At 48.0% G+C, this 24,936-nt stretch overlaps 1 protein-coding gene across 1 annotated transcript in view; it reads left to right on the top strand.

Moving 5' to 3' along the window:
• The window catches only part of KCNH3 (potassium voltage-gated channel subfamily H member 3), a 171,746-nt gene extending 146,810 nt beyond the window's left edge, over positions 1-24,936 (top strand). The window contains exons 14-16 of the mRNA XM_040341150.1: positions 15,615-15,691; positions 23,851-23,912; positions 24,228-24,936. Coding sequence (XP_040197084.1) covers positions 15,615-15,691; positions 23,851-23,912; positions 24,228-24,704 — 616 coding nt within the window. The 3' untranslated portion in view covers positions 24,705-24,936. The remainder of the gene's footprint in view (positions 1-15,614; positions 15,692-23,850; positions 23,913-24,227) is intronic.

Raw genomic sequence — 24,936 nt, 5'->3', positions numbered from 1 at the left:
TTCCTCTGCGATTTGGATATATTTGTGAAATAGGAATCGGATGGTATGTGGATGGATCTTTTTGGATACGATATGTTTCAAATTTTTAAAAAATATTATTTGGACATGTACTATATGGATGCATGGATGCAGTGTGTATGAATGCGTTTTTCCTATTGGGAATAGATTGTATGTGACAGCGCACACCAACATAGGTTTTTTGGCTATGGGTTTCTTTTTAATTGTATATGTAAAATTGATATGTAGAGCACCAGGTAAACCTAATGGTTAAATGAGATAATGGGTTGATTACACCTGATTGACATCTAGGTTAATTATGGATAGCTCTGAATTCCCTTTTTATAGGAGGTAAAGATCAATAGCCCCCCAGTTCTGACGAAGTTCCTAGTTCTAAAGGAACGAAACATGTAAACTCTTGGGGTACAGGGACCCCCCGATGCACATTTTGAACCTCAGTGCTTTTTTTTCTTTTGGAGCTCGGTAACATGGTTACCTTGAGCCACTAAGCAGCTTAAGGAAAAGTATCACATGGAGACATGAACAGTGCAATCTGAACATTACTTGCACGCTCAAATTGGAGAGACTGACCCCATGGAGACCTAATACATTCTTTATTCTCAACTTTGGAGATTGGTATTTGCCTAACATCATTGAAGACACTGTATAATTGCAGTTTTATACTGGACATTACTATATCATTCACCTATCATTACTGCACTGATGAGGAGTGCTTCAGGCTCTGTGTGCTACACATGGATGGATGGCTCGGCTGCAAATCTCTCTGGCAGCACGTGAGTACAGATTTGATGTGGTAGCTACAACTCTGAGCTACACATAACAGCCCAACAGTGAGTACAACTTCAACCGTTTATTTTCTGTGGAATGCTGATCAATTATCTGCTCACCAACAGTGTATATATCAACACATCCAATATTCATGTAAGCCTAATTGCCATTAGCAGTTCAACAAGATTTCAATATCTGATGGACATATCTACTTGATATATTAGAATGGACACTACCCATAAGTAATGGGAACCCGTCAATCAATTGTGGCTACATTGTTGCATAGTCCTCTCAAGTGCAGCATAGGTGAACTCTGATACTTAATGATCACTACTACAGTGTCTCAAATATATATTTTTGTTGAATGCCTCCTTATCAGTTACTATCTGATGGAAATTGAATAACTGTTTACGCCAGATGCGGCGACCCATCTGAAGAGCAGAGACATATATATATATACCACTTTTTTTCTCCAGCCTAGTAGAATTGTCTGCGGTCCCTGGGACTATATCTCTCTCATCTGATTTATCACTTGCCATTTATCTCCAATTGAGCAGTATTACTATACCACTATATAGTGGATCCCTCTCATCTCCCCATTTTTGAGCTTTTTCTTTTTTGCAACTTTTCCCACTTAGACGGTGGTACTTTCACCTGTAGTTACAGGGAACCACCGCATGGTGTGGAAATCTTTAGGATTATTGATAGCAGTGGGGGTTTTATATGTGCTTGGGGTGGGGGGTCTCTTTGTGTTGTGTGGAGGGTGAATGGGTGAGTTATGGACTTAGATCTCCTTATTGGATGATCAAGCTCCAGTTTTCAATTTGTCACTGATTTTTGCCGTCTCGCTTTTGTGAGTGTATTCTCAGGTCACTTCTAGGGTACTATACCATTATTGGTTACCTGTGTGTTTTTAATGCCTTTTATGCTCTATTTTCTGATATTTAATAAAACGTAGTAATAACTCTTAAGGGTGTGCAGCAGTCATTTTTCTTTTTTGCTTTTTTTTTCTCTCTTGGTACATTATATTTTTGATTGCACCCCCCGAAAATATCGGTGAGTACTACATATTTGATAAATAGGTGGGATTCCCATATCCTTCTCTCCTTTGTTTATATGTCCCATTTATTGCAGACTCACCAGTGTGGTGCGGTCTCCGTAGGCCAGTCATATACTACAGAAAATAAAGGGAAAAGGAAAACCCCCAAAGAAGCCACGGGTGGACCAAGCCGCATAAAAAATGGTATAAATTAGGGTTGTCCCGATACCACTTTTTTAGGACCGAGTACAAGTACCGATACTTTTTTTCAAGTAGTCGCCGATACCAAATACCGATACTTTTTTTAAATGTGTCCCCAAATGCAGCCATGTCCCCCCACATATGCAGCCATGTCCCCCACATATGCAGCCATGTCCCCCCAGCCATGTCCCTCACATATGCAGCCATGTCCCTCACATATGCAGCCATGTCCCTCTAGCCATGTCCCTCACATATGCAGGCATGTCACTCTAGCCATGTCCCTCACATATGCAGCCATGTCCCTCTAGCCATGTCCCTCACATATGCAGCCATGTCCCACTAGCCATGTCCCTCACATATGCAACCATGTCCCTCTAGCCATGTCCCTCACATATGCAGCCATGTCCCTCTAGCCATGCCCCTCACATATGCAGCCATGTCCCTCTAGCCATGCCCCTCACATATGCAGCCATGTCCCTCTAGCCATGCCCCTCACATATGCAACCATGTCCCTCTAGCCATGCCCCTCACATATGCAGCCATGTCCCTCTAGCCATGCCCCTCACATATGCAGCCATGTCCCTCTAGCCATGCCCCTCACATATGCAGCCATGTACCTCTAGCCATGTCCCTCACATATGCAGCAATGTCCCTCTAGCCATGTCCCTCACATATGCAGCCATGTCCCTCCAGCCATGTCCCTCCAGCCATTTCCCCCATACCTTTGCCGCCGAAAGCCGCCGCATGGAGAAAATCACAGCATTCATTTGAATAGCCGTTTTGCCCGCGCGTATAGACACTCCCCCTTGCTCGGGATTGGACAAATCACGATCACCCATCCAATCCCGGGCAAGGGGGAGTGTCTATACGCGCGGGAACACTACAGCTATTCAAATGAAAGCTGTGATGTTCCCGCACAGCGTTTAACCTATGCGGCGGCTTTCGATGCGGCGGTACGATGCGGCGGCTTTCGATGCGGCGGGGGGGGAAGTATTCTATTTAGGTATCGGGGGTATTTGCGCGAGTACGAGTACTCCCGCAAATACTCGGTATCGGTCCCGATACCGATACTGGTATCGGTATCGGGACAACCCTAGTATAAATTTATTAGCTAGAAAAAAAGTTAATTTTTGCACATATATCAGGCACACGATACCCATCACCAACACCCAATTTAATAAAATTAGTGAGACAACGTTGTCTGTACTAAAAACCTGCTACGTCATGTAAAGTGCATGTATGCATATTCCTCTCTGCAGGATTGCTAACTAATGGTAACTGGTAAGTGTACACAGACCCAATTAGTTGCACTGCAGGCTAATGGTTCAGCCAATTGGAGCTGAGTGGGGAGTAAACAGGAATGATTATAAAAATAGCTGTGCACATGAGGCTCATATATTGTTAATACTATTGACAAAACTAAACAGCAAGTTCGGACGATGTGATGTCCTGTAACCAGTAAGATTTCTGTTGCAAAGAGATTTAGTATGTCAATCACAGTGTCAATCACAGTTGAAGCCAGGTATTTATAAAGCTGAAATGACAGTGGGATAACAGCAGAAAGTAGAGAAGCAAGTCCCAAAAAGTAAGCAGCTGGAAATGGAAATGAATAAGCTAACAAGGCTGTAATGACTATATATATATATATATATATATATATAGCGCCAGCATTAAGCAATTACATAAGGACCAGCAGTCCACTCACCCAGCCTGGTTATCGGAGGGATAGTCTTGATATCCAGATTGCTCAGTCTCTCCTTGCTCGTCTGTGGGGAGTTGGCAGTCACGGACTGCAATGCATTCAATGCGGCTGGATATGGTAAGTGCATTAATTGTCCTTCCCTGGTTTCCTGGCTGGGAATTCTACTGTGTAGTGGACTGCATTGGGTGGGTACAAAGTTCTGCTTTTCGTTGGCTCAAATGAGCGTATATGTCCTTCTCAGACTTCCTGGCTGGGGATTCTGCTGTGTAATGAACCGCATCTGATAGATACAAAGTCCCACTTTTTGGTTAGTCATATTGCTGACATGGTTAAAGGATAAGGCCCGGGGGCGTGGCCTGGACATGGCTGAGTGAAGCTGCTTCTTCATCGAGCTCCCGGCCTTGTCCTCCCCTATACCGGCCAAAACACCACTATATTCGGCATTGCTATTCGGCCAAAAAGCGTAGCATTAAAGCTACTACCCGGGTGACCAGATCCAGCGCTCCGTCCGGAGATTTGCACCGGTACTTCCAGCACCAACAGCGGATATCCCCGGGAGCCAGAGCGACGGCGCCACGCGGTGCGGCGCCTGCAGCCCGGACAGAAACCCTGGAGCGCGGAGAGTGGACCCTAGCCCCAGCGACACCGGACTTACCTTCAGGCTCTCGAGCACCACTGAGCCTCGCTGACCTTGGAATGGAATCCCCGTCCTCCTCCCCGGGGGGCTCCCCGGTGGAGAGAGAAATTCGGGCCCTGCTTGAGGCCCTCCCCACGCGGTCGGACATAGAGGCGCTGATCCTCAAACTAGAGGAGACCCACCGTCTGGACTTCCAGGAGGTAAAGGCGGACGTATCATCCCTGGCGGAGAGAGTGACGACGGGCGAAGCATCATTCACGGCCCTGGAACAGCGGGTGGCGGGCCTGGAGAGAGCGAGAGACCAGCACAGGGACACGGCGGTTGCCCTACAGCTCCACCTGGAGGATGTGGAAGACCGAAGCCGCCGCAACAATCTGCGGCTACGGGGGCTACCCGAGACGGTGGATGCGGAGACACTAGAGGGGAAACTCCAGGAGCTGTTCCGAGAGGTACTGGGGGAGCCGCTGGAGGAGATCGAGATCGACAGGGCGCACCGCGCTCTAGGCCCCAGGATGGCGGAACAGGACAGGCCGCGAGACGTGATCTGCAGACTTCTCAGATATGCCCAGAAGGAGCGCATAGTGCGAGGAGCCTGGGAACACGAGGAGGTGACGGTGGAGGGAGCACGGATCACGATCCTGCCGGACCTATCCAGGGCAACACTTAGACGCAGGGCAATGCTCAGACCGGTACTGGATCTGGCGAAGCAGCTCGGCTTTACCTACCGGTGGGGTTACCCACTGTCTGTCACCTTTCGGAAAGAAGGTATGGCCTACACCCTGATGACTCCGGTGGACCTGCCGGGACTGTTCCGGTTCTTGGGAGCTGAACCTGTATCGGTGCCAGACTGGTTGCAGATCCTGCCGCGTACGATCGGGAGATCGGGGCCTTCCAACTACAGAGCAGCCGCACAGCCGAGACAGCGTAGACAGAACAGACGACGGCAGAGAGCACCATCGGGAAACGAGCCGCAGGGATAGCGTGAGTAGAACCTGCATGATGACCCACTGTTTGACCCCCCCTCTCCATGAAACTGAATGTTAACTGCCATGTTCAGCCTGTCATCAGGCATACTTTTCTTTCCACCCACGTTGTCGGCCCTGGGCGAAGAAGGAACGGCCATAGACATTGCTCTGGCCCGGCCATTCACCCATTCAGAACCCACTACGGTTGTTTAATGTTAAGTGGAGGGTGGGGGATGGCAACTAACCCCTGTAGGCCACATAAACATGCCCGGGCTGCAGAGACCCCTTGCCTGACCTGAAGCTGATGACCCCCCGCCGAGGTGATGAGAACACTCGCCCTCCTATCCCCACCTGACAAGCGGGGTGTCCCCCAGTCTCCCGCCCCACTAATGGGCACGATGGTTGTATGCGGGCCCTGAATGACGTTTCGACACATGACCCCCTTCTCCCTGGGTCTGAACTCGAGCTGCCATGGTCGGGCCGCCGTCGGGTTCTCTTTCCTCCCCCCGCGCCATGTTGGTCCGGGGGGGGGGGGGAGTGCACATGGTCTCTGCTTGGGCCTGGAGATGGTCCTATCTTGAACCCACGCCCGATCTTTGATGTTAAGCGGGGGGTGGGGGAAGGCAACCAGCCCCTGTAGGCCACATGTACATGCCCAGTATGCAGAGGCCCCTTAGCCGGTTGGAAATTGGCACTCCCCTGCTGAGGAGTCGGGTCCTCTCGCCCTTATGTCCCCGCCGGGCAGACAGATACTTCCTCGAACTTCCACCCCACAGGGGGTCGTGACATGATCCGCCCATGTTGGTAACGGGACATTCGGGCATCACACAACGGCCCCCCTTTTCAGTGACACTTGGAGCCGCTTCCCAGTATGAAGGGAGGGAGGTGAAGGTTCCCCACCTCCGGACCAACGGGTACGCGGAGACGTAACTGGGCCCTCTGGGGGACTGGACGGTGGCCGTGCGGGGGTGAGCTGAGGGGACCTGAGGGGTGAGGGGGGGACACCATTGCACTAGGGAACGCTTGGACGCTGGGGGAGGGAAGGCTGAGCGGCTGCTCGGTGTGGAGGGGGGATTTCTCACTTGGGGAGAATACCTCGGTGGTCTCCCTGTGCCCTATTGGCCGGGACGTGGAGGGGAGGAGCGGTAGTATTATTTAAGATGAAGGAGGGGGGAGATGACATGGCTCACCACCACTATGCCAGTTCTAGTTAGAAACAGCACCATATGCATAGAACACAACAGAGGGGCCCCCCTCACAAGGGGATTAATGACACTTCATACTGAGGATAGAATTACAATGCCCTGTTGACTTTGAGTTGCTATGAACCATGTGATGCTGTGTTGTTCTGTTATGCTTGGTTAATCTATATTATGAATAATCTGATGTTATATTACACCTGGAATGTTTGATGACTTAGATTGCACTGTCAACTTGGGCCCCAACAACACCTATGGTCGGGGGGGGGGGGACGGGGACACGGGAGCTCGCCTTTGCAGACCCTGTCCTACCCACCTACCCACTTAGGCCTGCGCTCGGTTCCCAGTTTTTTTTAGCTGGAGAGCGCCTTTAGCTGTTTAGGCTAACTTAGACTCTTTCTCTTTAGCCACACACTCTGTTGGTGGCCTCCTAACTTGAATCTTCCTTTTCCCCTATTCCCCCCACCCTCCCTATACTTCTTATCCACCCTACCCCCCTATACCAGAGAGGACTCACCCCCTACCCCACATCTTCCTACCCCCCGCTGACCCAGGGGGACACACCCTCCCCGAGTTCGCGAGCATGGACAGGCTGACAGTGGTGTCATTGAACGCCAAAGGCCTGAACATCCCAGAAAAGAGGAGAATGCTCCTAAGTGATATGCGTCGCTTAGGCGCGGACGTGGTGTTGCTACAGGAGACGCATTTTAGAGAAGGGAACATACCTATGCTAAAAAGTAGGCACTATCCCACTGTATACCACTCAAACTATGCGGCAGCAAAATCCAGGGGAGTTTCCATACTACTCTCAGCTAGAGTTCCCTGGTCGTGTGAGGATGCTAAATTAGACACGGAGGGACGATTCCTGTTCCTGAAGGGCAGAATTGGACAGGTTCAGGTTACTATAGCGAACCTCTACGCCCCAAACGAGCGCCAAGATACTTTTCTATCCAGACAACTAAAACAGTTAATGCGATACGCGGAGGGACAACTAATTATAGGAGGCGACCTTAACATTCCTTTAATTCCTGAAGAGGACACCTCGACAGGACTCTCCTCTGCCTCCAGGGACTCCCGTAAACGCATACACACGACGCTACACTCGGCACAGCTGGTGGACGCCTGGCGTCTTCTTCACCCTGGAGAGAAGGACTACACCTTCTACTCCAAACCCCATATATCCTATTCCAGGATTGACTACTTCCTGATACCTCACAGACATCTTTCGGCAGTGGAGGATGTGTCGATAGGGTCGATAACTTGGTCCGACCACGCACCGGTCACGCTAGTGTATGCCCTGACAGACGCACAGACGGCCCAGACACGTCCCTGGTGACTTAATGAGAGCCTGCTGCAGGACGCTGATACCATGGCAGAGGTGGTGGAGGAGATGAGACATTACTTTGACTCTAACACCACACAAGACAGCGATGCGGGAGTAATCTGGGAAGCCCACAAGGCGGTCATAAGGGGGATTTTAATCAAGCATGGGGCCAGACTGAAGAGACAGAGAACAGACCAACTCAACAAACTGCTCGATAAGTTACAGCTACTAGAGACCCAACATAAACAGTCCCAGACGCCCCAAGCGAACTCGGAACTAAACACCACTCGCACACAGATCACGGATCTGTTACATTTCAAGGCCAAAGCGGCGATACAGATATGTAGGCGACATGGTTACGAATCGGGCGATAAATGCGGGAGAATGCTGGCGCGAGCACTCCGTACACAAAACGCAGCATCATACATACCGCACATAGTCACACGCGAAGGACGGAAGGCCTCCACCCCTCAACAGATTACCCAGGAATTTAAAATTTTTTATACAAACCTATATAACCTCCCAGGCCCAATCCCAGAACTTGACTCGAACCAGACGAAGGAGTATCTGACTTCCTCCAGCATGCCGACCTTAACAACAGAAATGAGGGAAGAGCTAGAGGAGCCAATTACCCTACCAGAGATACAGATGGCACTAAAATCCTCCAAACCAGGGAAGGCCCCGGGCCCAGACGGCCTTACGGCCACATACTACAAGACCCTGCTGCCATCTCTGGGGAACCATTTGGTGAGCCTGTTCAATACCTTGGGGACAGAGGGCGCGTTCCATATTTCCACTCTGCAGGCGCAAATAGCAGTGATCCATAAAGAGGGTAAAGACCCGGGTCAATGCGGCAGTTATCGACCCATTTCACTGCTGAACACTGACATAAAGCTATTCACAAAAGTGATCGCCACGAGAATTCAGAAGTATCTCCCTGGTCTTGTTCACCTGGATCAAGTGGGCTTTGTCCCAACCAGGGAGGCCAGGGACAATACGACCAAGGTATTGAACCTGCTCCACGTAGCTAATAAAACAAAGGTCCCTTGTGTCTTTGTAGGGACAGACGCCGAAAAGGCATTCGACCGGGTGAGCTGGAGTTTCTTGTTCGCCACCTTAAGTCACGTAGGGATAGGTCAGAAAATGATGCGATGGATTACAGCGGCCTACACGAAACCAACGGCCAGAGTAAGAGCAAATGGAACGCAGTCAGACCCGTTTCCGATCGCGAATGGGACCAGACAGGGATGCCCGCTGTCACCCCTCCTATTCGCCCTGACGCTGGAACCCTTCCTACGGCAAATACGGCGGAACCCAAATATTAGGGGAATAGAGGTCGGAAACAACCAATACAAAGTCTCAGCCTATGCTGATGACATGCTGTTCTCTCTGACTAACCCGTCGACGTCCCTTCCAAATTTGATGCGTGAATTTGACTCCTATGGCAAACTGTCGAACCTAAAAATTAACCTGTCAAAGTCAGAGGCGATGGGGGTGGGAATTTCTCAACCACTACTGACCCGACTTAAACAAAGCTTTCACCTAAAATGGACGGACACAGCACTAACGTATTTGGGAACACGGATCCCACCACGACTGTCTAATATATTCCAACTTAATTTCCCTCCATTACTTAGGACAGTCCAACAACTGTTGAACCACTGGACCGTTGGATTACATTCCTGGTTCGGTAGGTGCAACATTCTGAAGATGTCCATTCTGCCCAAATTTGTGTACATGTTGCAAGCCCTCCCTGTGCATGTCCCCTCAGAGTTTTTTAAGCAAACACAGGCCGCGTTCGGGACTTTCTTGTGGGCAGGGAAGCGATCCCGAGTAAATAAAGCCGTCCTCTCATTACCCAAATTATGTGGTGGCCTAGCCATGCCAAACATACGAACGTATTATCATGCAGCGCAGTTAAACCGTCTCATAGACTGGAATCGACACAGCTCGCTCAAGCTTTGGCCACAATTAGAGCAGGCACAAAGTGGCATTATGCTACGACGTGCTCCGTGGTGCCGTGCCCTACAACAAACAGACGTACAACACCATCCACTGATAGGGAATACTACCAAGGTGTGCGCGAGGCTGTTGGAGCAGTACCGCCTGGCAACGGAGACCTCACCGCTACGCCCAATTCTGGGCAGCCCAAACTTTACACCGGGACTTAGAGACGCCAAATTTGTTGCGCTCAGCGAGTCGGGGACTTTTCAAGCCTCACACTTCAGTGAGATGGGTCGGTGGAAGTCGTCAACCCAGCTGATGGACCAGTCTGGTCAATATCAGCTGGACTTTATGAGAGCCAGCCAGCTGGGCCACTTCCTCAGAACCATCTCCCCACCACCCGCCGGGCAGACTCTTACGACTTTGGAGGAGATGTGCGAGGAGTCAGGGGCGTTACCCCACGCCCTGTCCTTACTACATACGCTGCTGGTGACCCCCGTAGAAGGGTATCAGATTCCTAGCCTTGACAGATGGGAACAGGACTTGGGCTATCAGCTAACACCCGCTAAGAGACAGCAGATACTCACATTTACACATAAATCATCAATTTGCACCAAGGTCCAGGAGACCAGTTACAAACTGCTGACAAGGTGGTACAGGACACCAGACCTATTGCACAAACTGTTCCCGGACACATCGGACCTCTGCTGGAGGTGCCGATCAGACAGGGGGACACTATTACATATCTTTTGGTCTTGCCCACTCCTCAGACCATTCTGGGAGGGAGTAAGGCGAATTACACAAAGATTCACGGAGCGCAAGGTCCCAGATGACCCAGCGTACTTCCTGCTCCATGCAACCTCTACCCCAGCGCGTGTATACAAAAAGTCGGTGGTGCGCCACCTGCTAGACGCAGCCAAGGCCTGTGTCCCCCTGTGCTGGAAATCCTCCAACCCACCGACAGTGGCCATGTGGTTACGGAAGGTGGATGAGATCGGGCGGATGGAGGATCTAGTCCTGTCAAAGCAAGATAGGGGTGAACTCTACTCCCAGACCTGGCAATTATGGGCAATATTTAAGTACTCCGAAGAGGGCCAGGCCCTTAGAGGAGAACTACCGCCACCCCCTGATCAGAGCCTGCCCCCACACCTGGACATGCAACCCTGACGGCAAAGGCCGCCACGGTAAAAGGAACCGACGGACAGAGATGCTGGTCCATGCTCGCGAACCTCCCCCCCCCCCCCCTCTCATTCCCTTATCCTCCACTTAAATACCTACCCTTATACCACTCTTCTCCCTCTACTCTTTTATTTTTCTATCTCTCCCCTCTTTGTCTCTGGACTGCTCACTGAGCAGCACCCAGATTTCTATTTCTGTTTTCCTATACTCTACTACACTTAGAAAATGGAAATGGTAGAGGACTGGCACACGGTTCCATAGTTCCCGGCCGCAGAAAGATACCACAAAAACACGGAAGGGGATGGGATGCCGGCTTTTGAACTGGGGGCGGCGATGCGGGACGAGTGGCACATAGCCTTTCGTGCCGTGCGCTGCCACACCCAGCCGGGAGAGGTGCCTCCACAGACAGTTTAAGAGTTCTCGCAAAACTTTTCTTATGTAACTACCATGTCTCACATGTGTGCCTCCATATGACAACTGTTGTACTGTTTACTTGCTGTGGTCCTTGTGGGCCGGTCTTCTATTTTGTATAAATAAAAAATAAAAAAAAAAAAAAAAGGATAAGGCCCTCTATTCACAGAGACACTGTATACAGACACTATTGTTCTTTCACCTTGCTGAGGAAGATCCTGCATTCTTTACTTAATAATCTGGGCCAGTTGTGGTGTTTGGCCCTGCTTTTCAGGAGTTTAAGTGCACCAATGAGAGTGGCTAGCTGAAGATACAAAGCCTTGTCTTTCTTTAAAAGGACTGAAGCTACTAGTGCCATTTGGGCCCACACGCACATACTCAGGGCTCTGTATATGCAGTGGGTGTGCAGGACAGTTTATCTGGGAAGTTAAGCCTTTGAATAGTGATTTGAGTACAGTGTTTGAAGTTGGGCCTGTGATGTCAGAGGACAGAAGAGAGAGGCCTGACATAAAGAGGGGGAATTCCTCTGCTCTCCTCCTGCCTGGACTCATAGAGCCAACCTGACTAAAGGTAACCAATCTGGTACAGATTGCCCTATTGTGATTTATTGTTATTGAAGTGTTTGCCTCTGCTCTTGGGTTTATTCTCAGATTTTGAATACCCTGAAAGCAGCCTAAATATATTATAGAGCTATTTTGCTCTTAACCTCAGTTATTGCTCTTTACTTGCATTACTTGAATATATATGTTACTGTTTTGTTACTCTTTTCCACAGAAGTATTGCAGTAAAGACAATTTCTGTGTTTTACCATAACATGTCTGTGTTGCTCATTGGTCCTTGCACTTACACTATTGCCAGGTGTGTCAGAGGGGGCTAAGACTGTTGCATCAGATCGTATTAAAGAAGGGGATGCAATATTTTGCTGTGGATCAAGCTAGAATGCAGCAGATCCTGAGAGGTGCTTCACGCTCTGATTCAGTTTGGATTCGGCTGTAGACTAAGCTCATTAAATTAGTGAGAGAGGAATAAGCCATGCTGGAGAACAAACACAAGTGCCAGGGGTCGGAATCTGCTGTAGGAGTCAGAGTGGCCAGCACAGCTGATAGTGATCCAGAAATTGGGGTCCTGAAGACTCAGATGTCACAGCTAATGGAGATGATATCTGGATCGTTAGACGTCAAGTCTGAGGTAGTAGCACTAAAGATGCAGATATCCCAGATGATGGAAATGAACATGTTGCTGCAAAACTTACTGAGTTGTCTGGAGAGGGGGTTTAAGGGCCCTATGTGCATTCGGCTTTGTCCACAGCACCTAGCAAGAGCCTAATTAATCCAGACGTCTGTCTAAATTGTGGAGGTGTAGGTCACTACCAGCGAGAATGTCCTAGTCCACCGAGGAGGAGAGAAGGCTGGCTGGGACCACAGAGAAGGGACCTAAGGATGGAGAGAAGACCTGGGCCTTCAAGAAGAACCTTCACTAAATGTGAAAGAGAACAATGGAGGACACCTGCAGTTTATGCCATTTCAGTGAAGAATGCCTATCGGGCCTACAAAACATCATCAGAAACGGCAGTCTCGACGTCGGAAGATGAAAAAAGCATGGGTCCAGCCACAAAAACCTGTTGTTCTAGATGTTTCCACCAAGCCTTCCGTCCAGTTGGTAGGCCCTCTGCCTGTAGTGTCTGTTTTGGTGGAAGGAATCTATACAAGAGCCATTCTTGCTTCGGGTGCTCAGGTGAGTTTGCTGACCAGTGACTATTGCGAGAGGTATTTGTCATACATGCCCCTGCAAAAGTTGGAAGATATAGAGATCCAGGGTATTCAAGTAGAGAATTACCCTTGTGATGGATACCTGCGGGTTAAGTTATCATGTATCAACATATCAACACAGATCTCGTGAAGTGCCTGTTAGCCTCTGTTGTGCCCAAATGTGATCCCTTACCTTCCCTGCGAGCAGGAGGGCCAGAGTTTTCTCCCTCTTCCACAATGAATGGAGAAAGATCTACAGCAGAAGCAATAGAAACTGATCTGCAGAAGGCAGAAGCAGTTAAATAGGAAGAAGAGGCTAGTGAGCCCACCGTGCCTGAGCCAGTGGAAAAGAGAAAGTGAAGAGTTAAGCACCCTCTCAAGAGGCCGACCTGTGATGTGTTCGGTAAGAGCACCAAAGAAGTTATCCTCACCTCTCAAGTGACTCTTGCAGAGCCTGACCTTCACACCACAGATTTGGTGAAGGGAAACCATAACTCACACCCTGGCACAACTAACTGGGCCATTCCAATTAAGGTGGCCTGTAGGCAGAACAACCTTCCTTCCTATGTTTTTTGATGGGAGGTTCCTCTGCCAGGTCCTTATGAAAATGCGAATTGTTTGTTTTTCTGTGTACACTAACCGCTTTTTTCTTCATTTATTTGACAGCATGTAACAGGTGAAGGACTGTTACTTCCTGTGGGGACCAAAGGTTCTTTGGTGGGGGGAGTATGTAGCCCTGCATATCCCGCTGCCTGGTGAAGCAGGCCAATATTTTTCTGTGAAAGAGATAGTCCCATTCAGCTTCTGAGGGGGATATTTCCCCCTCCATTTTTTTCTCCACACACAGACACACAGGGCTGCTCACCCTGCATCCTCCCCTGTGTCCCTACTGGTAGAAGGAGGAGCAGTTACAGGAGCAAATCAGAAGGACTTTAAGAAGCATCAGCTTTAAAGGATTCTGGGATTTATAGCCCCCATCTAAAATGGCCACATAGCTTTCTATGGAGTCAGAACAACAATAGCCAGACTGCTCTGAGGGAAAAGGAACTCAGCTGATCTGAGGAGAGTGATCAAACTCCACGAGGCAGAGGAAGAGATTAGACTTAGGGGAGAGGTGCTACCTCCCAGGTCAGTCCACCACGTGATTTCAGACATCCACAGCCAGTCAGGACATCCAGCCTGAGAGAGGGGGATCCCAGGTGCATATCCAGACACACTTGCACTGACAGTGTGAAGCGTTACAGTGTGAGGTGACCAGTCGGGTCCATAGAAGATCCTGTTTGTTCCAAGACATTCGTTTGGGCCTTAGCAGCAGATTTGGGTGAGAGGGCTTTCGCCCACTTGCAGGAAACATGGACACTGTATACAGACATTGCTGTTAGTCATCTTGCTGACACTTGTAGTGCCACAGGGATAAAGGATAAGGCCATCCAATCACAGAGACACTGTATACAGACACCATTGTTCTTTCACCTTGCTTAGGAAGAGCCTGCTTTCTTTACTTGATAATCTGGGCCAGTTGTGGTGTTTGGCCCTTTTTTAGGAGTTTAAGTGCACCAATGAGAGTGGCTAGCTAAAGATACAAATCCGCATCTTTCTTCAAAAGGACTGAAGCTACTGGTGCCAAATAGGCCCTCACACTGCATATACAGAGCCCTGAGTATGTGAGGGTGTGCAGGAGTTAAGCCATTAAATAGTGATTTGAGTACAGTGTTTGAAGTTGTGCCTGTGATGTCACAGGACAAAAGTGAGAGGCCTGACATGAAGAGGGTCATTCCTCTGCTCTCCTCCTACCTGGACTCATAGAGCCGACCTGAGTAAGGTAACAAATCTGGCACAGATTGCCATATTGTGATTTATTGTTATTGAAGTGTTTGCCTCTGCTCTTGGGGTTTTGAATCCCCTGAAAGCAGCCTGAATATAGTATTGAGCTATATTGCTCTTAATCTCAGTTATTGCTCTCCAATTGCATTAATTGAATTTATATTGTTACTGTTTGTTACTCTTTTCCACAGAAATATTGCAGTAAAGACAATTTCTGTGTTTTATCATACCGTGTGTGTTTCTCATTGGTCCTTGCACTTACACTATTGTCAGGTGTGCCAGAGGGGGCTGAGTCTGTTATTGGGGTTGAGAGGCAGAGTATGCAACAAACATACTTAAGTAGCTCTTGCCGGGGGTAGCGCTACACATAGCTATGAGGGTAAAAAGACCTTGATTTTTCTGATATACCTGACAAATCACCAACTCACCAAGTAGTGCAAGATATTTCATATTATTATACATGATTTACGTAGCGCCAACTGTTTACGCAGTGCTTTAAAACATTACATGCTCATTACAGCTTACAATCTAGGAGGCGTATGTACTGAATTATAATATTTTCAAAACCAATGCTAAAATGCACAGTATACAATTTTTAATGCGCAATCACCCTACATGTTCCTAAATATTTTCACATTGCTGTTTCTTCCTACAGGGTTGTTGATGGGATAGAAGAAACTGCCCAGCAAAAGTTTACATTTTCAAACTGTAGTTCCCTTTCAAATGCTCCAGGTAAGACCACCTTCATGGAAAATTTCAGAAAAGTCACTAAGTTCAGTAATGAATAAGCCATAATCAACATGTGTCTGCCTTTATTTTTGTGCTTTATGTCAAGAGAAACGTAACAATTCCCATCGGGATATGATCTGTACTGTACTTCAGATAACCACACTGATTCTAACACCTAACTAGAGTAGGGTGACCAGACATCTTTGGTTTCCGGGGACAGTCCCCGGATTATGAACACTGTCCCTGAACCAAGTCTGTCCCCGGATTGGATTTAAACAGGGGCTGGGGCAATTTCAAAGGCAGTCAGTGCAGAATAAAACATTTTTTTTCCATTATCTGTGCCCCTTTCTGATGATCATGCTGGTCGGAGCAAAGGGAATATTTCTTCAGTTTCAGGTGCGTGATCATTCAGCTCCGCTTGCATGGTCTTCTGCCTTGGCTCAAGTCCCGGCCAGCCACCAATCTCCTTGCCTTCCCTGGCAGAGTGATCTTCCTCCGCTCCCCACCCAGTAGTAGCCCGGAGAGTAAGACTTGACAGGCTGTGAGGTGGGCGGTGATGGGCAGAGAGTTGCTGATTGCCGCCATTACTAGTAAAAAAAAAAATATATGTCCCCAGATTTCATTTAAAAAATCTGTTCACCTTAAACTAGAGGCTATGAAGGTATCTGGAGAAGATGGTTGTGTTTGTCCAGCATGCCTCATGAGCCCCTGAGCTTTTTATGCAATACAAAGGCCTCTCCACATCCAAAGTAACAATGCTTGAGCTCCTTGATGGCTCATTCCTATATTGGGCTTTGTATTGAATTGAATAAAATAATATATGGAAAAATAGACTTTATAGGCACATAAAAAATTAACTAAATTTGAATGTTTCACAGAATGATACATAAGATGCATCTAATAAATAGACTACAACAATAGAAATTATTAAAAAAGAGGACCACGTGATTTAACACTGTAAATACTCAATGATCTGATACACTCACTGCAGGGATGTAATCAATAGAAATGCCCACGCTGGGTAGAAAGTATCTCCTTGGTGTGTATCCACAAGGTTCTTGAAAAGATTAAAAGATAGCTCTACATGTTTGGCGATCTAACAAATCGCTTCCTCTGGAGCTTCAATGAACTGGAGCGAATTGAGAGTGTGTTTACACAGTAGCCCTCACCAAACAGTGCAGAGGCTGAAAACAGACCCCACCCCAAAGGATATTGGGGCGGTGGATATATGGGGATGCACCGGATAAAATGGTAATGGTAATATTGTCACAACTATAGGGACACCTATAGATACTTTCTACCCAGCGTGGGCATTTCTATTGATTACATCCCTGCAGCAAATGTATCAGATCATTATTGAGTATATCCAGTGTTAAATCACGTGGTCCTTTTTATTCATTTCTAATGTTGTATTCTATTTATTAGATGCATCTTATGTATATTAAGTATCATTCTGTGAAACATTAAAAATGTTGTTACCTTTTCAATATATTTTTCCATATATTTTTTTTATTCAACTATTAATAGGATGTGGCACATTTGTTAACTGGGGTGTTGATTACCACCCAAGGGCACCTGTAATCAATATAAATCTGGGCTTTGCATTGACACGACAGTTGGCTCTGTCAACACAGAATTTGCAGGGATGGTCCACCGTTATTACATAAATCAGCAGACCTTTAGAAACACACAACAAAACATTCTAGCATTTCTGGGAGCTCAATTCACTAAGCCCTAACTTGTGTTGCCCCAAAACAACTTCAGCCCATGTACATTTCAGCACATCACAACATACATGTGTGTTGTGGTGCATCTTGTTGCAAAAAAAGTTTCCTGTTTAATGTTTGTGCCTTGGCAACCCATTCTAAAAAATATGCTCTGCGATCCTTAATTATAAGTGCTGCGGACTAGAAAAACTATTATAAGTGCAGATGCTAGAACCCACAATGTCTGTTGAGCGTCCAACAATGTGAAAAGTGATTGGTTGGGGGAATGCACATATACTGATTATGCTGCCCTGACCATAATATCTAGGTGGGTGTCATCACAAAGATCAACAATGCTATATAAAGAGAGAACTGTGGAAGAAGTGAAACCAACTTTGGGCTACCAAATCATTTATTAAAAAATTCATAAAAATGTAATGTAATTTAATTACTCAAAATATATATATAAAAAAAAATTGAAAACAAGCACCAATTCTCTATCACTCCCCTTCCTCGCTATCCCCAGTAATGTATATCTGTATCAATGTGGTGGGCTTTTACCAAATAGGACCGGCCCGTTACCATTACCACTGTATAGCACAGTGCCTCTATGCGGATTGCATAAATGTGCACATCCTAAATTAGTGTGCACATATATGTTAATTCCCCCTTGTCTTCTATATCTGAAGCAGTTTTTTTTTACTATATATACATTGACCCAGATTCAAGAAGCACTTGCGCGGGAGCAAGTGTGATTTGCGCCGCGCAAGTACTGATTTGCTCCCATGCAAATTTGCGGCTGATTCTGTAAACCAGTTAAGCCTGAAATGCGGCCATTTTCCCGCGCACGCAGCCTAGCTGCTCCGGCGCAATTATAGCGCAATTTTGCGCGGGGTGTAAGTTGCGCCTTCATGGAATTCCCTCAGCGAATATGCAAATTAGGTACTGCCGATGATTCAGAAACATGCGCGTGTGATGCGCATCTTGCGCTGGAAGCGTGCAAGCTTTTTTCCCCGGGCAAACTTGCTCCTGCTAAAAGCAGAGGCAAGTTAGCAAAAGATGGCCAAATGTCATCTGAAGGAGCGCGCAACTTCAGCAGCACCTAGACAGACGAGCTGAACAAGCAGAGCACCCACATTTTCGGGACCTCACATCTGTGCACCAACATGCCAGGGGCAGCTATGGTTCTTGATATTCTATTGACTGAGCCGACTCGTAGGAGGGCACGGGAGAGGATTTACAGAGGGCGCTACAACCTTTTTGAGATGAGTGATAATGAGGTGTATCGCATGTTTCGCTTCAGCCCTGAAGTCATCCTTGAGTTGGTAACAATCCTGCAGGATGACATCAGCAGCCCGACCCATCGGGGACAGGCAGTGCAGCCACTGGTGAAGGTAGTGGCAACCCTTCATTTTTTGGCAAGTGGCTCATTTCAGCGCACAGGTGGAATGGTGGCGGGGATGTCCCAATCCAGCATGAGCAGGTGTGTGCACCAAGTGATCTCTGCAATACTCAGACGCATGGGCACACAATTTATCAAACCAACCACGGCTGACCTGCGGCCGAAGGCAATCAGTGATTTTTATGAAATAGCCAGATTTCCACGCACTGTGGGTGCAATAGATTGTACCCATGTGGCACTACGCCCCCCCCCCCCGGCTCCTCGAGCATATCTACTGCAACAGGAAACATTGGCATTCGATAAATGTGCAGGTGATTGTGGATGCACATGGCCTCATATGGCATGTCCATGCCAAACACCCAGGGTCAAGCCATGACAGTTTTATTTACCGACACAGCCCCATCCCAACCGAGTTTGACCAGAACATGTATGGAGACAGCTGGCTGATTGGTGAGTGACATGGGTGTCAGGTATGACTGCCCCCCCCCCCATGATGCAGACATCACAAGGGGCACATGCACGACTAACATCCTCCTGTCTTTTCCCTTCCAGGTGACTCTGCATATGCCCTGGGACCTCACATGATGACCCCATATCGTAACCCTCAAACACCAGGAGAGGAAAGATTTAACGAAGCCCATGCACGTACCCGTGCGGTGGTGGAGCGCACATTTGGCATCCTTAAATCTCGATTCAGATGTCTGGATAAATCAGGGGGGACCCTGTTGTATTCACCCAACTTTGTGTGCCAAATCGTCGGGGCATGTTGTATTCTCCACAATTTTGCTGAGAGAAGGGGCATGCACATTGAGCTACGCAATGACCTTACCCCCGAACCACGCAACCCCCCCCCCCCCAAGAAACACTACCGGATCTTCTGAGGGAAGAGCAATCCGGAATGGTCTTGTGGAACGTCTCTTTGCACATTAAACACACCCTGATCTTGTCACAAGTATAATGCATGTATGCACACCACTGTAGTCCCTAGCACACACCCGACACATGCACCCCAAATTGGATTAGACCCAACAATACCCCATGGTATTAGGGAGCAGCAACGCCGCGTCAAGGCTCCAATTATGTTGCTGTCCATTCATACACCTTTCACATGGCAGAGGGTGACACCCCTTTTCCAGCAGGAGTGCCACCCCCCCCCCCCATTCACACACCAGTCACACTGTACACTCCTCACCGTGTGTAGGGACTACAAATAAATATAAAAGCTCATATCCTGAGCATATATCAAAAATAAAATAAACTCATATCCTGAGCATATATCCAAAAAAAAAATAAACTCATATTCTGAGCATAAAATAAATGTAGAAATTAGATCATTTTTTTTGATTTTTTCTTTGGGCCAAGGGTGCCCCGGCTCTGGCTCCTCAATCTCCGTGGTGCAGAGGAGGCATGGGGTGGGGATTGAGGGGGGGAGGAGCATCAACCCCTACTTCCACACTCCTCGCAGGTGGTGGCTGCATGCCCTCCATGGCGTTGGCCAGGCGGGCGAGGATGGTGTTGGTCTGGGCCAACATCCGCATTTGGCGGGTGGTGGTATCCCGCTGATGACGGCGGGTAACTCTCCCCTCCTCCCGCACTGCAGCGGTGTTGGCCTGCACAGCAGCGGTGTTGGCCTCCACCGCAGCTGCCATCCTGCTTAATAAAGCGGGGGCGTTCTCCTGAGCCACTAAGCAGGTGACTATGGCCTTGGAGTTGCCACTTATTTCCGCCAGGCTCTGTGAGACATGTTTGTCCCGGTCTGCATGCAGGGTGAGGGCATGCTGCACAGAGGTGGAGGTGGATGCCATGCTGTCCGCCAGACGTCGAACATCTCCCACCATGGCCCCTATATGGCGGGTCTGCAGGGCCTGCTCCTCCAGCAGACCGTCACGGAGGCTGGAGGATATATGCCTCGTTTTGGACAGAGCCTTCCTGGGGGGAGAGGCTCGGGCACGGACAGAGGGAGAAGGGGAGGGGTCCACAATGGAGGGGCTTGCCCTGGAGGGGGATGACGTGCTGGGCGGGGGGGTGGTGGGTTGCTCAGGGATGGTGGTATCCTCCTGGAGGGAGCCAGAGTCCTCCTGGATGAGGAAAAAGGAATCCTCCTCCAAAACAACTTCCTCCACCATACTTGGCCCCGGTAGGATCTCCTCCTGGACCAGCATAGCCATAATGTCCATGGGGCCTGACTGGACCCCTGGCTCTGGTATGGATGGCGTGGGTCGACCCGCAGCCGAAGACGGCCCAGCTTCATCATCATCACCACCTGTGGATGACACCAAAACGAAATATTTTGCTGGTGCAACACACTGCTCACATGTTCACTTCTACCCCCTCCCATGATGCACAGCAGATATGAAACAAAAATATTAGTTCCATCTTAACTTCTACCCACAAATATTTTCACTTCTACCCCCTCCCATGATGCACAGCAGATATGAAACAAAAATATTAGTTCCATCTTCACTTCTACCCACAAATATGTTCACTTCTACCCCCTCCCATGATGCACAGCAGATATGAAACAAAAATAACTTACCAGTCCCCAAGTTCCCAAGAGTGGAGTCGTACCCTGCAAGTCCCTCCACCTGCTCCTGCACAAAAGTTTGGGCAATAAGCTCCTCCTCATGATTTAGGCGGATCTTACATCGCGGTCCCCCTCCCGTGCCACCGGTATGTTTTCGGATAAGAGCCAGTTTATCCCGGACCCTGCGCCTCATATCATTCAGTTTTTTTTGAATGTCATCCCAGGAACGATCTTCATTACCCAGGGCATTGATGTCCAGGGCTATGGCTTCAAAGATAGCCCTCCTTTGGGCAACGGTGGTGTTTGCCCGCTGGGCACCATATAGAAGTTCTTTATGTTGCTGGAGTGCAGCAATTAAGATGTCCATCTCCGCAGCCACGAAGTTTGCCTTTCTTTTTTTAGTTCCTTTGGGAGGTGCCATCTCTTCAAAATGGGCTGAATTTCCTTGCTCAGGGGGGGTTGGAAAAAGCAGGATGAAATTCAGCAAAGAACCTGCGCAAGTCTGCTCCTATTTATTTGCTCAGTGCAAGCAGCTGAGCATGATTTGCCCTGAAAGTATGCTAGGCGCAGTTTGACGCATGCGCAGACGGAAGCGCTATAACTGCGCATGCGCGCGCGCAAACCTCTGCTGAGCCGAAAAATCCTCATTTACATAGGGGCACACCCACTTTGACTTGCACGGCCTTGCGCCCTCAGCTTTGCCTTAAACAGGAGCAAATTAAATGAACAAACGATTCCTGAATCAGGTGGCAATTTGGCAAAATTGCCCCAGCGCAGAGAAATTCAGCTGAGCAGCTCATGTGTAAGTAATGGGCAAATCTACCTGAATCTGGGCCATTGATTACATAGTACAGGGGTCTCCAAACTGCGGCCCGGGGGCCAGATGCCCTTTGCTTGCTTTTATCCGGCCCTTGTGGCACTAATCCTCCCACTGATACAAGACACTATTCTGCCATCGAACACCAACAATGAAGCACCATTCTTCGACTGACACTAATAATAGGGCACTATTCCTGCTTATGATGCCAGCGATTGGGCACTATTCCTCTAACCTAATACCAAATGTGGCAATGTTTACTCCTACTGCTGGCAGAAACATTTCCACTCCCACTGGCCACGATCTGGCCCTCCTGAAGTCTGAAGGACAGTAAACCGGCTCTTTGTTTAGAAAGTTTGGAGACCCCTGACATAGTGTTTATATTTTCTGCCTTATCCAACCATCTATTATCTATCAGCCATATCCCTGAAACTCTTTTTTTTCAGCCGACGGCTGGCTTTCTCATTGAAGTGTTCTGAGCAGCTCATTAGTCGCTGGTTCGCTTTCAGAAGCGATTTCCTGCCTCTCACCATAGTTTCTCGAGCTTACAGTTTTTACTGGAGCACCCAAGAAACGTTTCGATAGCCGGCTGGTCACAGAGGTGAGCAGAGACCTGATCACCTCTATGGCCTTAGAGGACCTGAGCAACGTCATGAGCAATCTAGGGCGGAAGTAAATATATATTTTTTAAAGCAAAAGATCAAAAAAAATGTACTTATAAATATTTAAACTTTTGCCTTTAGGCCTGGTTCACACCTATGCATTTTTTAGTGTGTTTTCAGTTTGCAGAAACACACTACAGTCCATTTAACATGGTTTCCTGTTTCAATATTTTTGTTAAAGTTTTTCACAAAGAGTAGAAAAATAACATATAATATAAAATACACAATCAAAAGTGTTTATATACCGACAAAGAAAAAGATTTACATTATCGTTCCAAGGAAGGGAAACAGAAGGCATATAATCTTAAGGCCCACTTTAGTTGTAGAGGTTTCCCTCAATATTGCCACTTCCAGGCATCTCAAAGGCATTTGATTGTGAGCTTATGAGGTTGTGCACAAACTTTTAGGCCTCGTACACACGACCGAACATGTCTGCTGAAACTGGTCCGCGGACCAGTTTCCGCGGACATGTTCGGTCGTGTGTAGGGCCGACTGCACCGGATTCCCGGCCTCGCGGACAGGTTTCCAGCGGACCAATGTTTCCTAGCATGCTAAGAAACATGTCCGCTGGAACCATGTCCGTCGGTCAGTACGACTCATCGGACATGTCCGCTCGGCCGAAATCCCTCGCATGCGTGGAAGTGATTCGACGCATGCGTGGAAGCATTGAACTTCCGGGGTCGCGTACGTCGCCGCCGCGTCGCTGCAACGTCGCTGCCACGTCACCGCGTATCCTGTTCGCGGGGAATTTGGTCTGATGGTGTGTACAGCCATCAGACCAAATGATCCCAGCGGACATGTCCGATGAAAACGGTCCGCGGACCGCTTTCATCAGACATGTTGGGTCGTCTGTACGAGGCCTTATAGATACAATGATGATATCTGACAAATAGAATACAAGTGTAGCATCAAAAAAATGATTTAAACCTGTAAACAAAAAGTGTCACAAAAGGCCTGGTCTTTAAGTGGTTAAACAAGCCAGTGGTAGGATGAATTGTTCTTAATAAAAAGCGTTCAGAAGATGTTATATAATTTATTTATACTTTTTTAGATCATTTGTTCCTGACATCGGAACCGAGAGCTACCGAAAGTATGGACCGATTGAGTCAAGCGGTGAGTGGTTCTTGGTCAAGTGTAACGTAAGAATAAAATTGCTTTGTTCTCAGCAAAACACAAACTAAAGGAAATGAGCAGTATTCCTTTTTGCCATAGTAAGCAATAATAATAATAGTCTTTGGGAGTTTACAAATAACGCAAAAGATGAAGGTGTCACCATAGAATGAGCATTAAAATTTTCATAGAGGACCTATGCAATGACTAATGGAATCCTTGTGAAACAAAATCCAAGGTAAAGGTTTTAATGGGTTGAGTCCTTATTAGTCAATGCAGAATCCTTTCCTGTACATATCAATTTTCTTTTTCTTGCAGGTTTCTGACCTGTCGTGCCAAGTGCAAGACCTCAGAGAAGGCCTTCAGTCTCTCCGTCATGCAGTTCAGCTATCTCTAATGCCATGCAATACCTCACCCTGCTGCCATGGAGGAGACTTCCATACACACTGTGGGGGCAGTTTACACTCTCCTGGTGATGCACCAACTACCTGCCCTTCACTTTTTCATCCTCCCCGGGTAGAAAAGGCCTCTCAGGTCTGCTACATTCATAGTGCTTCCCCAGCCTGCTCCGAGGGACATCTATCTTGGCTTTGGACACCCCCTACACCTCTGTGGCTGCACTGCACAGGGTTTGAGCAGAGGGACTTAAGCCAACCAGACACTTCTACCCTCACTGCAGAAGAACCCCATAATGCTACAGACCCTCACTCTGTAGAAATGCACTTTATTCCTCCAAACAGAGGAGGCAACACGGATCCTGAATACTGGTCCAGGGAGGAAGGAACAGGAATGTAAATATGAACTTGAATACTACTAGAAGGAACTTTTTTTTACAGTGGTTATTGAGAAAAAGAGTGGTTGTATTCAGTGCTGAGACAGTTATCCAGTGCCCAGGGCTAAGGTGCCAAACTGCACCCCTCCTACTCCTCATTGTCCTTGCCCTGGGTGCAGCAGCACTGTTCATAGATAAAACAGTCAATTTATGTACCAATTTCACAAATTAAAATACTAAAAATATTTTCCCAGA

The sequence above is a fragment of the Rana temporaria genome, chromosome 2, assembly GCF_905171775.1.
Source record: "Rana temporaria chromosome 2, aRanTem1.1, whole genome shotgun sequence".
Lineage (NCBI taxonomy): Eukaryota > Metazoa > Chordata > Amphibia > Anura > Ranidae > Rana > Rana temporaria.
Note: the sequence above shows the minus strand (reverse complement) of the source record. Positions and strands in the feature narration are given on the sequence as shown.